The following is a 17,270-nucleotide window of genomic DNA, read 5'->3' as shown; positions in this document are numbered from 1 at the left end:
TAGCACCACTGCTTCCTTGTCTATCAAGTGTACCAAAACACAGAACTGATTACGCTGACAACTTTCTGTCACTTTCTTTCATCCAGATAAAAGAAAAAAAAATTCAATATTTCCTTTTTTTCTTTCAATATTTTAAAGAAAATAAAGCAGATCAAAATTTTAGTATCTTCCAATTCTGCAGATTGATGATTTCGTTTCATTTTATCATAAAATCACACTTGCTGTTGCTGTTTCTTTTTCTTATTTATTTTTAAATAGTAGCTCTTGAAAATGCTTTATTGAATATAAAGAAGGCCCGTCTCATGCCAGCCAAAATAAGATTAAGCGTCTTTTACCCACTCAGGAAACTATACCTCAGATTTGGGAACTTTTTTACCACATTTTTGGGGAACTTAAGTCCACTGGGTGATGTTTAGGCATAAACAGAACTACTATTTTAGATATTTAAATTTAAATAACTTTAATTGAGTACAAGGTCATTTAGCAATCAATCTCAGAAAGTAATTGGGGAGGCCACACGCAGATCTATTGTCTCATAAACAGGTGTGTTCCTCTGAGCAATGCTTAAAACTACAAAATAGGTCCACATAAGTCAACGTTCTGACCAAGGGAAATGTTGTGGCTCCATTAAGACCATAATAATACCAATACCTGGGACACACACAATGTGAAGAAGTAGTGAATGTCTTACATGGTAGCATGCTTTACCGTTAATTGGCTGAGGCCAGAGGATCAAACGGCCCACAACAGCAGACCAATGTTCAACAGGTGTCAGTAATTCTTTGAAAACCACCTAACACATCCACACTAGCATCTCTTAGAACTACTACTTAGAACAACTTCTGCCCTTAAATATAGTATCACTGCAGCAGTATTTATGGGAAGTATGCTGCCCTTAAACTGTGGCATATCTCTTAGGACTGCTCCATGTGCTAAGGACATCTACTGCCCTCTGGTATCTCAAAGGGTTGCTACTAACAACACCCTTTCTATCCTTAAATATTGGATCACTGCAACTTATGGAGAATCCCCTGTCCTCAAACTGTGTCATCTCTTAGGGCTGCATAGAATTGCTACAGATACAAGAATATTCCCTAAGTCTTAAATAAGATATTAAGGACATTATTAATTACTTTGGCAATTTTCTTAGGGCTGATCCTAAGGCTGCATCTTTTTAAGGATATTATTAAATTGGACAAAGTTTGCATTTATGCTGTCCCCATTATCTTTTTAAGCACAGAAAATGAAACAAACACTGCTTATTTTCTTTAGTTCCACTATTATATAAAGGGACCCTATTTAGTATTATAAAACCCTATTGAGAAGAATCCTACTACATAATGGACCAGTACCCCAAGACATCTATTGTGCATGCCCTCAACTATAGCATATTTCTTATAAGGCTGCTACTTAGGACATCTACTTTTCAAAACTCTGGCATCTCATATCAATTAAGCTTATTACTGTGACACTTTGTAGGGCTGATACTATGGACATATACTTAATCATGTACAGTAGAATCTGTGGACATTATACACTTCCAGACAAAATTTCATCCTATCTTGCATCGTTCCATGTTTTAGACAATTTTAGAATATCTACAGAATCACATAACTCAGACGTCTTAGCCCAGACTGCACCATGATTTGAAGAATCCATTTCCCAATAGTTAATGGCTAATGACTGCACATAAATGGCTTCAGCTCACTCAGTATTGTATGGTACTGTCATGCAAACAAAACCAATCATCTACCAATTGTAGGCTTCCTCCTCCTGGCCATTACAGAATAATCCCAAGACTTCCTGTCACTGTCACCAGAACGCTATACAGTCTGGGTTTTTTTTTGTGTGGGAAGGTGTCCTTCTAAATAGAACATTAGAATCTTCTCATTATTGTGAATAATATATAAAATTTCAGCTTCCATGACAACATGAAACTTTTCAGTACCTTTACAGCTTCTATACATTCATTAATATCTGTCTTATTTAATTATCTTCTCCATGAAATGATTCCTTTACTGTCAAAATATGTCATGGGGCTAGTAAATTGATTATTTGATTGTAAGTACAGGGAAGTGGAGTCAAGTTTGGTGTGGAATCACCCTCATGTTGCTTAGGGGATCGTCTGTTAGAGAATTATAGATCATCAGGGTCCGGTTATATTCCAACTTATACTCAAATGACAGGGCTATAACAGAACAGGACTCATGACTGCTTTGTCAAGGAAACAATCCAGCGTTTCTATATGTATAGCATTAGTCATATATTGTTAAAAAGATGGACAAAGGATACCATATAGTCAATGATACAACTTATATTTACATCCTTTCCACAATATGGTAGTGTAATTTGACCCAATAAGCGCCCAGGGTGCTACCTTAATAAAATAAATTTTGGATTAGCTTTCATAAAATAATTCTACAAAATAAACCATAAGTTAATTTGCAAAAGAAACCAACACAGTTTTCATATTTTTGTCTGTATTTAATTTAAAGTACCCTGGTAAGTAAAATTGAAACTTGAAATATTAGGGGCACATATAGGGATACAGTACTTATTAGGTTGAATATGATATATGCAATTGTACAGTACTACTCTTCTCTCCTTCTTCCGAAACACTCTATGGAGAAGGTGATGTGTACATACATAGGCGTCTGCAGGCCTAACAATGCAGAAAAAGCAGTTATGATGTTTTGGTGAAGTTTTGCCAAATTGCATAATATAAGGAAACCAAGTCTATTTATAACTGAAAGTGGTCTACTTATAGCAGAATAGCAGTTGCCCTTTGCTCTTCATACAGGAAAGCAATCCTACGCAATATTCCCACGCAAATATTTCCATCATAAATCAATTAAATACTTCTTTGTATTCTTAATTGGAAGCAAATCTACACGGCTGTGGATAAAAATGAGGGTTTAACCTAAAAAAAAATCTAAAATAAGTTTTGGACTATGATAAAAAAAAAACACCAAAGGGACATTACTCTAAACCAATGAATTTGAAAAAAGATTAGCATACAGCCTTAAGTAAATAAACTGTTACTTAACATTTCCTTGTAATGATGCAAAGCAGCAGCACATTTCAACTAAAACATTCCTCTTGTCTGGGGGTGTGCAAATATTTCTTATAACTTCAGCAAAATGCCATAAATAGAGAAACAATGGGTCAGTGAGCCTTTAATTACAACTCTATGGTCTATAACCTATAAAGTTCCTCTTAGTTCGAGAGTTTATATTTAGCCAAGGATACAGAATTGATGATTAACTAGTATAAAAGCCAAATGCTAACAATATAAGAGACCGAAGCAAGAGAATAAAAGAGCAGTTTAATTATCTTTAATAACTTTCAACTTTAAAATGTTAACATTTCAATGATACTGTTTTCAAAATTGCTGAATTTTAAATTGGCAACAAAAACTGTACCAGACATCACGAAAGTTGCCGGTCCGACGGACATGTCTGGCAAAATTTGACTCGAACCGCCTATTTTAAAATCCGGTCCGGACCAACTGTCCGGCAATTATTGAGTACCAAAAGTCGGTAGAAATGGCATCTCTGAAGTATAACGCTGGTGCCAAACCTGACAACACGTAAACTGGATAAGACAATCATGAAAACAGCTGTCTGGATACTAATTGCAGGAAGTTATGTTTACTTTAGGAATTGACATTTTGTTCGGTCCGTCAAAATCTTGTTCGGTCTGGCTTACTCACAGTCCTTGTCGGTCCGAATGTCCAGCCATTTTTTTCAACTTTCGCGATGTCTGCTGTACACCAATATTCCAATAATCACTTAGTTTGGAACCAATATTCCAATAATCACTTAGTTTGGAATAAATATAACCAATTTTAACAGCTAGGTTTGCAGTCTACCATAGAATTAAAACGGGTTATATTCTATCTTTTGATCTGCAACTGTAACCTAAATATCTAAGGATTTCCAAGTCAGTTCAGGGTTTCTCGATCCATTAAATATCTTAATCCACTTTAAAGTCAGAAGAAACACAAAAACTTCTGCACCAGCCTCAACAATTTAAAGTGTTTGTTGCATAGCAACATTAAGTTTAACTCTCAAAACCAGAAGGAGTCTAAAATAAAGGTTTTGTTAAGAAGCAATTGTCAGGATAATAAATCTGCAGTCTGCACACAGGCCCAATTTAAAACTCTTAGAGATGTCCTACATACAGTATAAACTCCAATTTCCTTGTTAAAATGATGCAGGTTCAAAGCCAATTTAGTTGAAACATTCTTATAAAGAAATGGTATAGAGTTGAAAATGTCAACAAAAGTAAATGTTTTAAGCTAACAATGTCAACAACAAAAAATGTTTTAAGCTAACAATGTCAACAACAAAAAATGTTTTAAGCTAACAATGTCATCAAAAATGAATGTTTTAAGCTAACAATGTCAGCAAAAATAACAATGTCAGCAAAAATAAATATTTCAAGTTAACAATGTCAGCAAAAATAAATGTTTTTTTAGTAAACAATGTCAACAAAAATTAATGCACGTTTTCAGCAACAAAGGTATCTGAATTTTACAACCATATTTCTTAAAATAACAATTAAAGAGCATCTGTTCCTTCCCACCTATATCTTATATACAATTAAAGAGCACCTATATCTTATATACTTCAGAGTAATTACAATACACAAAATTTTAAATATCGTTTCTTATTCCCCATCTTTTAATAAGACATCGTTAATCATTAATCTATCTAATGACTTGATTGATTACATTTGATTAGTACATATGCACTTTTAAATCACTTAATATCTAATAAAGTTAGATTTAACTACCACTTCATAAGGTATCTCTGTTCAATCAGCAATCAAAGAGATGATATGGTGATGCCCTGCAGCGAAATCTTGCCCCTTGTTACAGAGATATCCTAAGATAAATATCTTAGTATTACAATGTTTTAATGCCTGTTCAGGTTGTAGCAGCATGTGTAATGTTAGGTCATGTTGATATGTCTGTAGGTGAGGGTTATCTCCCCTATCCTACAACAAGAAAGGGGTTATGTCCCCTTTCAGGAGGTTATCTCCCCTTTCAGGGAAAGCCATTAACACCTGATAGCAAACATATGCCAATCAATTGTAGCCTACACTGCACCACTATGTGGATACGATCAATGATCCAGTTTGGCATGAAAACATGTATTACAGTACATTAACTGTATCAAATGGACTGAGTCTTTTGGTGATCGTACATTAAAACCTCTGACTAACCCTATTAATTACTCAGGCTTATAATTAATACACCAATAAGTTATTAATGTTAACAATGTTGCCACCACAGAGGGAAATGGTTTATGAAAAAAACACATTACATGTTCATTAAACATCAACAATTTGTTCATGTTGTGTAATATTGCACCACAAAAAGAAATCATTTCTATGATAAATGCTTTAAAGATTTATTATAAATCAAAAACATCATATGATCTTTGTGATCTAATCAATTCTAAAACTTATCCAAAGACAAAATAAGACACATCAGACAATATAAAGCCATCTAAGCTTGTATCAGAAACTTTCTTAGAATAAGAAGAAAGTATTATCTCTCCTTTGCTTGAAACTCACATTGAGTGTTCTTACAAGCCTCTACTATCAACAAAAGTTTTCAGTGATGTTCCTTTGCTTAGGTGTACAGAGAGATACCATTTTAATGTAGACAAAATATATCTCACAAATTCTGTTCTCAGCACAATGTGAATTAGAATTGAACATATAATCACATGAATTGTACATGATAAGAAAACATTTAATTGATAATGGATGAACATGTTACAGGAGTATAAAACTGAAGTACTCTGATAAAAGCTTACATTACCACAGATGAAAACTAAAGCTTTATAGCCTTAAAAACCAATTATAACCTGTCTGATGCATGTAAATGTTTGCTTACTTTTGTTCAATGACCAGAATATTGATCAATTCAGGTTTGTAGTGTATAGAGACCTATTTGTTGTAGCTGGGACAGGGTACATCAGGGAATTCTATAAACTATACAATAATCATAGGAATGTATTTAACAAGAGAGCAGCTCTACAGCAGCTCTGGAAATCATAGTAAGCTCTGGCAAAGGAAACAAGAACTACAAACCTTAATATGCTGGGAACTGAAGCTAAACATGGGAGCTCCTGAGGATATCAAACAAAAGCTTTAGCAAAACATCATCAAACTACATGTACAGGAAATCTATGCTCAACAAGAGCCCAAAAAGACTTCAAACAAAATCTTAAGCAAAATGTCTACATATCATTAAGCTCTGACAAGAAGATCAAACTCAAGGAAGAATGTCTTAGCAATTAGAACTCTCAGGGAACCAAATATATAAAGGTTCAAGCTCTAGCCATGGAGCTCTACATATAAACTCTTAATAAAGTGGAGTCTATACATGAGCTCATTAAAGAGGAGCCCAAGCTCTAATATTAGTTATAGGGAGCTCCTACAAGCCTTCAATAAATGGAAAGTTTAGTTATAAATTCTGAAAACAGCTTCTAAAAAATCCAATAATGAAACAAAGCTCATACAAAGGATGCCTACAAAAAACCCATTAAGGGTAGTTTAAGGTTTGATAAGCTAACTTTAAATACTAAATATTGAACTCAATAAATGAATATAATTAAACTTCAACAATTAAGCTTTAAGGTTCTAAGGCATGAAGACAGAAACTTAATAAAAAGAAAATAATTTGAGGCTGTGTCATGCTCACGATGAAGCTTTATGAAAACTCTCAATTTTTTTTTACGCTAGCTCTTATGAAAGTTGTATTTTAAATAAATAACCCCTTGCCCTCATAGATCAACTGTGCATGGGGTAAATTACACTTTGTACTTTACCAAGCCATAGTTCTCTTACCATTGATCATTAAACATATCTATATTTGCTCAAATGCAAGCAAGCACACAGAAATAGTATTGACATAAGATAAATCAATTTCTGCTATTTCAATAAAAACATTTTAATGTGAAATGAAGTTCTGTTCCATGTATAATTAAATTTATTGTAAAAACATTTCATTTGTGTTTGTCACAAAAAAATAAAACATGAAATGTTCATTAGTGCACAATAGAAAACAATGTTACTCAACTATATGAAGATAAGAAAGAAAACATCCCATTCTATGATTGCACAAACATTTCTAAAGTTCAATACATTTATCACTTTGTTAAAAACCCAACACAATTTGCAATTCTGTACTGACTTTCATTACTAGCATGTCATTAATATTTGTGCTCTAATCATTTTTATGCAGCATGTTTGTATGAGTGGACTTTTATATAGTTGAACCCAAGACAAACTGTATTTTGTTGCAAAAGTGATATAGCAGTAGCAGAAGGGAAAGCGTGAAGAATTTAGGAATACATGTTGAACAGAAGTGGATGAGATTTGCAAAGCTCTGAAAACACTGAACTGATATGAAGAGGAATCCTTTCTTTAGTTTAACATATTTTATTGCCAAAAAAGACAATAGGAATGCTCATTTGGATGAGAAAGGGTATTTGGTCATCTGCTCAACCAATCGGGCCAACCATGCTATTATTTTTCTTCTGATATTTTCCTTATATTTCCAACGAGGCAAGCAATGCTAATTAAAATCATTTCATAATCAACTTAGTTAGAATACATCATTACAATTATCACTTAATTATATATCTCCTCTAGGTTGACATACTGAGTCTTGAATGTATATCCAAAAAGAAAACTGTAAAATACAGATACTGCAAGATGATTGAAGTAAAAATGGCAATTTTTAGTAAATGAATAGTCTGATATGAAATGAAATTAATGAAATATCAAGAAAACCTATATAATGCCTGAGATATCAGTGATATCTAGAAATGCTCCTACATTGTATATATCAGGTCATAATAACGGACACCAGTGTGTCTATCAGACAATGTATATTCAGGTCACTATAGAATCGATAACATGCCAGACACACTGAGAACGATGCCAATAAACACTTCCACACAGAAAACAGCAAAAAGCCATCATCATCAAAGCACCACAATGATGCTGTGCTCCCAGATATTGACCTGGTAAACAACTTAACTAACACATAGTATACCGAGATTTCCAGGTTTGTGTGCCAGATCAGCCGTGAACTACAAACATTATTACCACTGATCACTGCCAGATGATCAGAATCAATACTACACTCACCTGTTTTCTCAATAGAATTCCATATCCAGGTCAGGCTGTACTAAACCATTATAGCTAAAAGACAGAGCCCTGGAACTGTCAGACAATGTCCCGATGTCCGCTATTCTGTCAGGTCCTATTGACAATGTTTACTGGTCTGAATGTTAATTAATCCAGCGTAATATAGAGGGGAGAAACAGAGAACTAACATCAAACACATCCACCAGCTTTCAGGCACTGCTCCACATTATCCAAATTTCACCGCTAATTTTTTTTCTCCCTTGGCAAGGGGAGGGAACCTCTGATGACATCTGTCTCACAGCTCACCCTTGATTAGATCAGATATCCCAGAATCCTAGAAAAATTCTTCACAGCCGACAAGTCTGACTACTTTTATTGTAACATCAAATTTAATTTCACCATTATTTATTCAGTTTGCCCATTTATGATTTGTCTGCGAGACTTTTGTCATGTTCAAGCTTTTTTCATTTCCTAGAAAGTCAGACTTTTTATATCTCCTACAATTTTCCTCCACGGGTTCGATTATCTCCTATCTCCAACAGTCTCTGTGATATTTCAGGATAGTTAAACAACTGAAGGATTTACAACTCCTTTAGGAGTCAGTGTCTCTCTGATCTTACTGACAAAATCATCGTGGCCATTACTTAAACTTTTTAACATATTTGTTTTTCATTTATTTCTTTAACAAAGTGTAAATTTTATTAAAAAAAATTTTCACATTCAAAAATCTAAAAGTTTCCCATGGATGTTCTGATGGCAGATAAAACCAAATCTATTTAGAAACTCTGGTGGAAGATGACTCAACGCTTTCAACAAGTCATTCTCCTCAGATCATAGATTCGGTTATTAAGTTATAGCACATATTTCATAGCAACTGAGGCAACAATTGCATTATTAGTTACTGTTGAAAGGATTGTGTTTGAAAAAAAAATGCATAATTGTACAAAATGATGTATGTATAATATAATTGACTGAATGAGATCAATAAAAATGTCATTGATTACTAAGTTGGCTTTTAATGGTATTAATTTCTACTAAGACAAAGTTAATTTCGGACTGAAGAAGGCCCTATAGTGGCTGAATATATATTCCATAGAAATGATTTTTGAATTTTTTTGGCCTTTTATATCGGATTATTAACATATGTGTACTAGCTTCATACCATGTTTATCTGATTTATTTTAATATGAAAATATCATTCATCATTATGACTTATTAATGGCATTAATTTATATCCCCAGTCCAATAAGTTAATTAAATTGAAAATCACAGCAACCATATGTTTTGTGCATTTATATCTCTAGTACAGGCAACTTATCACACACAAAAAATATACAATTTCTTGTAATATATGATATTTCCATCTCAGATATGTAATTGAAATTCTCAGATTATTTAAATGAAATTAGTCACATTTCATGGAAATTACAGGTCATTAATTACTTTAAAACTAAGTATTGTTCACAGTCATGATCATCATCATCAACAATTAAAGCGTTTGATTGGGCCGAGTACTACTAGTGGTCACAGAGAACAAGGGGCCTAAAGGGCCTGTTTCACTAAAACTTTTTTATAATTTTAATGCCATTCTGTTAAGATACTATCAGTCAAATATGACGATCTTAGTCAATATAAGAAGAAGGAAGGCGATGGGGAGGGAGAGGGTTGGTGATGGGTGTCGTTCTGACCATTTGCTAAGGTATGACATACAGTAGATGGGAGACAACTCTTGCTGAAAACATTAACACTAGATTTCAATGCTGAATTGGAAAATTTAAGTTTGTATCAGAATGACAGTATTACATTATCAATTCTTGAATTTTTTCATTTTCTTTTGTTCTAACCAAAAGTAAAAGGATAACCTTTTTAATCCCATGTCTTCTATAAAATATCTGAATTTGCCCATTTCCTTAACTTACATGGCTGTAATGCAGGCTATTTATGTTATAGTCCAGGTGCCAACCAGAAAACCCAAAAATATAGTTCGCATAAAATGTTTTTGCTGATTATATTGCAGTAGGATGTGCTTAATCAGAATCCGAATGATGCCACCTTGGCATCTTTGGGGAATTGAAAATATTCAAGATGGCCGCCATGAACGCTCTCAAAAACGGTAATAGTCAAATAAATTAGAGTTAAATGTAACGTAATTGCAAAAAATAAGTTTTCTTTCTTAAATTTTTAAGATAGATACATATTCTTTGATAGAAAATAAAATCCGATAAAAACTAATTTTCAAAATCAGTTATTTTACGTCATTATGTTGTCGAAAAATGAACAATATTACTTATATTGCGTAACGTTAAACATAATATCATATTTTATGACGATCATTCGGGAAAAAGATTTACTACATCACACAAACTGTTTACGAATGTCCTGAAGGTAGAACATCAGAAGTGTACCTGTGCATGATCGTAAAAGGCGACTGAATTTAGGATATCTTTTTTTATTTAATCCTGGGTTATAGCATAGTAGCCAGAGCTTCCCCACAAGGGCGAGCGCTCAACTGCGCAAAGTGAGGTTATGTCAAGAGAGACATAAAGAAGAAAAAAATCAGTTAGGAACATGAGGAAAGAAAATAACCTAAATTTAGTCGCATTTTAAGATATCATGCAATAGAAGGCAGACGGTACAGTTATATTGCCCTACCTACAGGCCAAAAAACAACGGTGCGGCGGCAGGAATTACAGCAAACAAAATTTACGAACAATATAAACTAATGTTAGCATATACGAAGCATACAGGCATCATATCAATATCCTTTGCCCTATGCAATCACTATAAGGTATTATATTTTGAAAAAATAGTTATGTACTTCTTTCTCAAACAGCTAGACATACAACTAATACTAATTTCAATGCTAAAAGGGATTACATCTATAGCAATTTGACACATGTTTATATTTATGCAATATCAAATACTTTACTTTCATACAAAAGTCTTGCAAATTGTCTATTAGGTTGGGGTTTATATTTTTAAAAAACTGTCAAGTGACTAGTAACTTGTTATAATATGATTTAAAGGCAACGAGAAGTCGTTGATAATGCATTTATGAATTTACTATACTTTCAGAAAAAGAAAATGATATGATCATTTTACCGAAATTTTATTAAACTAAGCCCTTTGTTTTAAACACTAGTTTATCTGTGTTGGTAGTGACAAAACGTTTTAATAATCCCGAATAACAGAAATAAGGACAACTATCTTGTCTTATAACCCAATCCTAAACACTTATTTAGATTAATGTTAATTAAGGATTAACTTGAATAAATTTTTATGTTATGAAGATATAACACAAAAATCCGAAGCCGTTTACGATGGGAGTACACTCAGGTTTTTGTGTTATATCTCCATAATATAACAAATCTATTCAAATTAATCCTAATAATTCAATTTACTAAAGATAATCTCTTCTATATTCAAAATTCATTTTGGGACTCTTTTGGCTATGAAATCATTACTCCGTCATCTCAGCCAATTAGAAGCAACGTTGCAAACGGCGACGCCATTGTTTTCATTTATGGGCTGATAAAGTAAATTGTAGGCCAATTAAAATGCTCGTAACAAGCAAAATTGAATTATTTAAGAATAAATTAATACCCACATCCATTTACATACAATAAGACTTGTGTGTATTATGTATTGACCTATATAAAGATCTCTTTCCTATCTTCATGATCCTGGCTGTTAATAGGACGTTAAACAAATACCCCAACCTCAATATCGTAAATGCATTGGATACCAAAACGCCCCCAACCTGTCACATTATACTAACAACGGACAAACCAGTCCTTTCACTTCCTTTATCAAAACGATGTTCAACTCCATTTATTAAATCAAACATTTAAAAAAAATAAAAAAAAATTCTTAGTAATGCAATCAAACATCCCACAGAAAGATTATCATGTTCGTTATATTGGAATGTTGTCATTTTGGACTCCCATATGAAATTAACTAAATTTGTTTTCTGAGGTTGATACATTCAAGCTAGTTAATACATGTATAACCAATAAATTACACAAAACCAGAATAGAATATAAATATCATAAACCATTAAGAACAACAAATTCAATTTGGCTTTCGAAAAAAATCAAAATTAACATATAATAAGTATGACATTAAATAACTGAATATCTGTCTTGAAAGTTTGTCCAGTTGCTCTGTATGTGTGGCGTAACAATTGTACCTGCTGTCCCTTCATTATCGTAAAAGGCGACTAAATTTTGGTATCTTTTCTTTTTCTTCCCAACATCGCTGCTTAAGTTTTGTCAGAGTTGAACTTTCGCCCATTTGGGGAATACATCCCCTGGACGAGCCTCACATTACTCTAAAGTCGCAGTGTCTGGTCAGCACAAAGGGAATGGGGACGACTGTTTGCCCGTTGTCATTTTAATGTGACCGCGTGGGCTGTGATTAATATAATCTTTCCCTACCTAGAGGGTGTGACAACGAAATCACAACCCGAAGGGTAATTCATAAACGTCTAACCCGAGGCTTGTCGAGGGTTGGACAGTCAGAAATTCCCCCCGAGGGTTGTCATACCCTCATAGGTTGTAAATGATTCTCTCCCCCCCCCCCCCCCCCCCCCCATAATCAAAAGAAAAAGAGATAATATCCTAAAAAGAAGCATTTTCATCGCGATATGAACATGGTTCCGTTGTCTGCACGTCAATATTGATGACGTCGTTGACAATGTAAGCCACGGACACACCGCATGAAGTCATGACGTAACGTAACTGTCTTCAGGTTCAAAAGGTTAGCGCGCAATCTGTCATACCCTAGGGGTCGACGGAGAAATCTCCCACGGCTAAAACCGGTGACAAATCGGAGAATGGTGGGAGAAATTTGGTATCCTTTGGCATGCTTCAGAAGTGCTATAAAAGGGCAAACGTAATTCACAAATACATATATAAGGAGACACAACACCAATTATATACCGCAGCCTCCCAAGGCATTCGGAGCACACACAACACATCGTATAGTTGAGGCCGTCCTCAAATGACTTTAGCTGTTAATAGGACGTTTTCAATTTTCTAATCACGTTTGTCTAGTAAACGATTCAGCTAAATTTCTCTATCAATATGGTATATCTTGGTAGACTTTTTGCTTGATTCTGAACTGTTTCTTACATATTGAAGCATGCAAAACATCGTTGTTACATGTTATACCTTCAAATATTTAGGCAACACACTATGTCTATATTTAAATAAAAAGTTCTTCTTGTTTTTTATAAAAAAAAAATCAATTTCAAGAAGTGTGTATTTTCATTTTATGATAAGGATGTATTGCATAATAAACTAGTTTGTTTGTCATGTTTTTTTTTATTATTATTAAAGTAACGTCCTGTTAACAGGCAGGGTTATGTTGAGACGGCCCCTCAGGTATGCGCTGTATTGCGTTATGAAGTGCGGGAGTGTTTTGCGAGACTGGTATATTTGTGTTGTGTCTTCTTGTATAGTGGAACTTTTGGAACTCTTGCCCTTTGTTATATCACTGAAGCATGCAATCAAGACACCAAGCAATACATTCCTCCCAGTCAAACTATACTGACAAAGGACGAACCAGTTGTCCCACTCCCGGTGTGCTGAGCACTACGCAGGAGCGAACTATCAATTTTATAGACTTTGGTGTGACCCAGCCAAGGGACCAAACCCAGAACCTTTCTCACAGGGACGAGTGCTCAACCGAAAGCCCAAAGTGAGGCGTTGTCAAGGGAGACGTTAGGAGTCAGTCGTCAGTTAGGAAGAAAATAAAAAATAAGATCATACACTTAGTCGCCTTTTATGGAATAGGTGCGGCAGATACAATACTAACACCCTACCTGCAGTACACATTAACAAGGTACGACTGAACATGTCATCTTACCAATAATTATAATAAGATTAGTTATATTGCTATGTAAATAAAATCACATGAAGCTTATTACAATATCTTTCAAAATGACTGCATTTTTGGTAGAAGAAAATCTGTAAATATTAAAACTGTTGGTTGGTTGATTACGTTTAATGCCCTTTTCACAGAAAATGTCATTTTAAGAACGGTCTACCTTACATATTTTGCTTTTTGGGATGCCTTTGGTTCGGGTGGCTGTGATATGATCAAGAGTGCCTTTTTTAATGGTGGAAACATTTTAATGCATTCTCACTGAAACATGTTGCCAAATACACTGGGAGAACATCCCAGTCGGTCATATATACTGACATCGGCTATAGTAATCGTCTCACTCTCTTTCTGTTGAATGCTAAGCAAGAGCAGAAACAATGTACATGTATATTCTGTAAAACAAATACTTATTGTAGCGCAAGGCGAACATCTGTAAATTATTATTTATCGGCGCGGATATAAGATAGCGCAGTTCGATGATTCAATACCGCTAAAATAAGTACGTTTACAGTAAAGAGACGTGTCTAATGCAAGTAAAAGTTCCCAGAGCCTTTCTAAACGGTCAACCCAAGGCGGCCAAAAGCGAGGTGGTGTCAAGGAAGACGTTAGGAAGAAAAGAATATATAAAGCCCCGAAGGTCGCCTTTTATGATCATGCAATGGGCAAAAAGGTAGAATTAAAATGCTATAGACACCGAAACCAGCTAAATGTAAAATATTGTCTGAATGAAAACCACACAAAATACCAATCGACATGTAATTACTAATGAAACAAAGCAATTTTATCATCCAATAACCGATTTGAAAATTATGTTAATTAACTTATTAATTAAACATTAATTACAAGAGGTAACTTTATTATATTAAGAATTCTGTTCAATGACGGTATGACGAATATATACACAAAATTTTATCAAAGTGCATAAAGAATTGATGATTTTATAGCAAGAATATCAAATTAGGATGAAAATATATCAATGTTGCAGTTTGTTAACCATCTTGTCCGCCATCTTGAATATTTCAATTTCCCCAATGATGCCACGGTGGCATCATCCGGTTTCTGATGGAGGACATGTTAAAGAACATTTCTGTGCAAAAACATTTTATGCGAACTATTTTTTTAGGTTGGGTGGAAAATCACCATTTGGCACCTGGCCATGGACTATTAATAAAATGTACTTGTATACAGCTATCAAGTGCCTTCTAAAATGTACATTATCATTCAATACTTTTGTGTTTGAAAATGTAAATATCAACACCACTTTCTCATACAGAAGTCATTATATTGTTCCTTTTACATAAATGATGTGCAAAAATGTTACAATGGAGAAGAAAAAAACAACTGGTATTTGAAAATCCTACAAGTGATACACTGTACACTGTGTAACAGGATTGGACTGAGTCAATCATCGGTGACCAGGTAGCTCAGTAGGTAGAACACTCGGCTAGTGTTTGGAGGGTCTCAGGTTCGAATCCCGCTCTGGCTGCTACATTTCCTCTTCTCTTGTTACAGAATTGGCGTCCAAATAAATAACCCACGGTGGTGGTGTTTGGAAGGGTCTTGTGTGTCTTCGAGGGCGAAGACTTCGAGAAAGGAGGGAGGAGTGTAGTAGGATTGGACTGCATGGGTAGATCATCAGTGACCAGGTAGCTCAGTCAGTAGAGCACTCGGCAAGTGTTCGGAAGGTTCCGAGTTTGAATCCCAGCTAGTCTGGCTCTCCTGTTACAAAATTATGGTTATCTTTACAGTTAAACTTACTGGACATAAACCTAACTATATAAAATGGAACGGAGAGAGAAGTGTGCCGCCAGCCGAGCTCGAACCCACGACCATGGCCTTAATGATCTGCCGCTCTACCAACTAGGCTAAAGTTAAGGGCACAAAGCTAGAAGGCAACATTATCACTAAATACACTTATATATGTTACAAAGCCTACACTAAAATATACTACAATAAAATGTAAATGATTTTTAAAAACAACATTTATACATGTAGATTTCAAATCAAATAAACAGAAAAACATTGAGTCAAACATATATTCTTTTTTTTCTTTCATTACATGTAACATCCATCTTATGATAAAAAATAGTTAAGCTTACTGCAATGGTCTTATTTTTATTCTTCAGAAAGTTGTTTAAAGGCTTCTTATCTCTGTATTCATGCAGTTGCAAACAGCTGTCACCCGGAATGCCATTGGATGATTCATGTTCTTAGACAGCAGGCCTGTCTTGTACCATAGGATGGTCTAAATGGTATCGATATTTTATCCTATATTTGATTTGTACTTGATTTCTAAAGAAATTCCCCCAAAAAAATGTTGCAAATCATTGAAGAAATATTGGCCTATGCCATGGTTAGCATGACGTCAAATGGTCAACAATAAATTCATTAGGACGTCTGCATCTCATTTTGGATATCTGACATTGGAGTCAAAATGCAAGCTTCATATTCAAATACAGTATAACCAGAACCAAATAGCCTAATAGTTCTAATTTGTCTTACCTTGGACATTTTCTCAGGTTGTTTGACGTGTCCTTCCCTCAAATCAGGACCATCGTTCTCGCCTTTTGCTGTCTGCACGGACAAACTCCCGCATTTTTTATCGGAACTCCTCGGACAAAATCATTGGAATACATGCTAGCAAATTAAAAGCACCCATCAAACACCTTTACTATGGTCAAATGGTTACATTAATATGTACTTGTAAATGTAGACTAGCCTATGCAATATACAATCTACCTCAATTTATAAAGAACTATATTCTTTAATTTAACTGAGTCGTGCACATGTGGGGACCATATATATATGGTGTAATAAATATAGAAAATCGATATATAATATACACGTACATTTTAGTATGTCATGTAGGATTATAGATGTTGTGCTGTTAAAGCTAGATTTCTTTTTCGAAGAAAATAACTTTATGTTATTCATGCATAAATAAACATTGTACAAGCCATTGAGACTATGAACTACGGCACTGTAGTTGACTGTACGTGTATCTTGATACATGTGTATAGACACGTACACGTGTACTAAAAGTTGAGTTTGCGCTAAATTACAAAATGTTAAATTGCCAACGAAATTGCAAACCTTGGTCACATATGTTTCTGGTCACATTATCACGATAATATTATTGTTGAAAGATCATTTATGAATAGAATCTTCTGATAATTGAATGAAACATAACGATTTTGATCTAGACCCCTAAA

General features: G+C 34.3%; 1 protein-coding gene across 1 annotated transcript in view; it reads right to left on the bottom strand.

The window, feature by feature from the left end:
• Window positions 1–16,599, bottom strand: part of LOC138327622 (CAP-Gly domain-containing linker protein 1-like) — a 119,014-nt gene extending 102,415 nt beyond the window's left edge. The window contains exon 1 of the mRNA XM_069273878.1: window positions 16,561–16,599. Within this exon, the coding sequence (XP_069129979.1) occupies window positions 16,561–16,569 (9 nt within the window). The 5' untranslated portion in view covers window positions 16,570–16,599. The remainder of the gene's footprint in view (window positions 1–16,560) is intronic.
• Window positions 16,600–17,270: the final 671 nt, after the last annotated feature.

Source organism: Argopecten irradians, chromosome 7 (assembly GCF_041381155.1).
Source record: "Argopecten irradians isolate NY chromosome 7, Ai_NY, whole genome shotgun sequence".
Taxonomy (NCBI): Eukaryota; Metazoa; Mollusca; class Bivalvia; order Pectinida; family Pectinidae; genus Argopecten; species Argopecten irradians.
The sequence above is the reverse complement of the archived record's forward strand: the minus strand, read 5'-3'. Positions and strand labels throughout refer to the sequence as shown.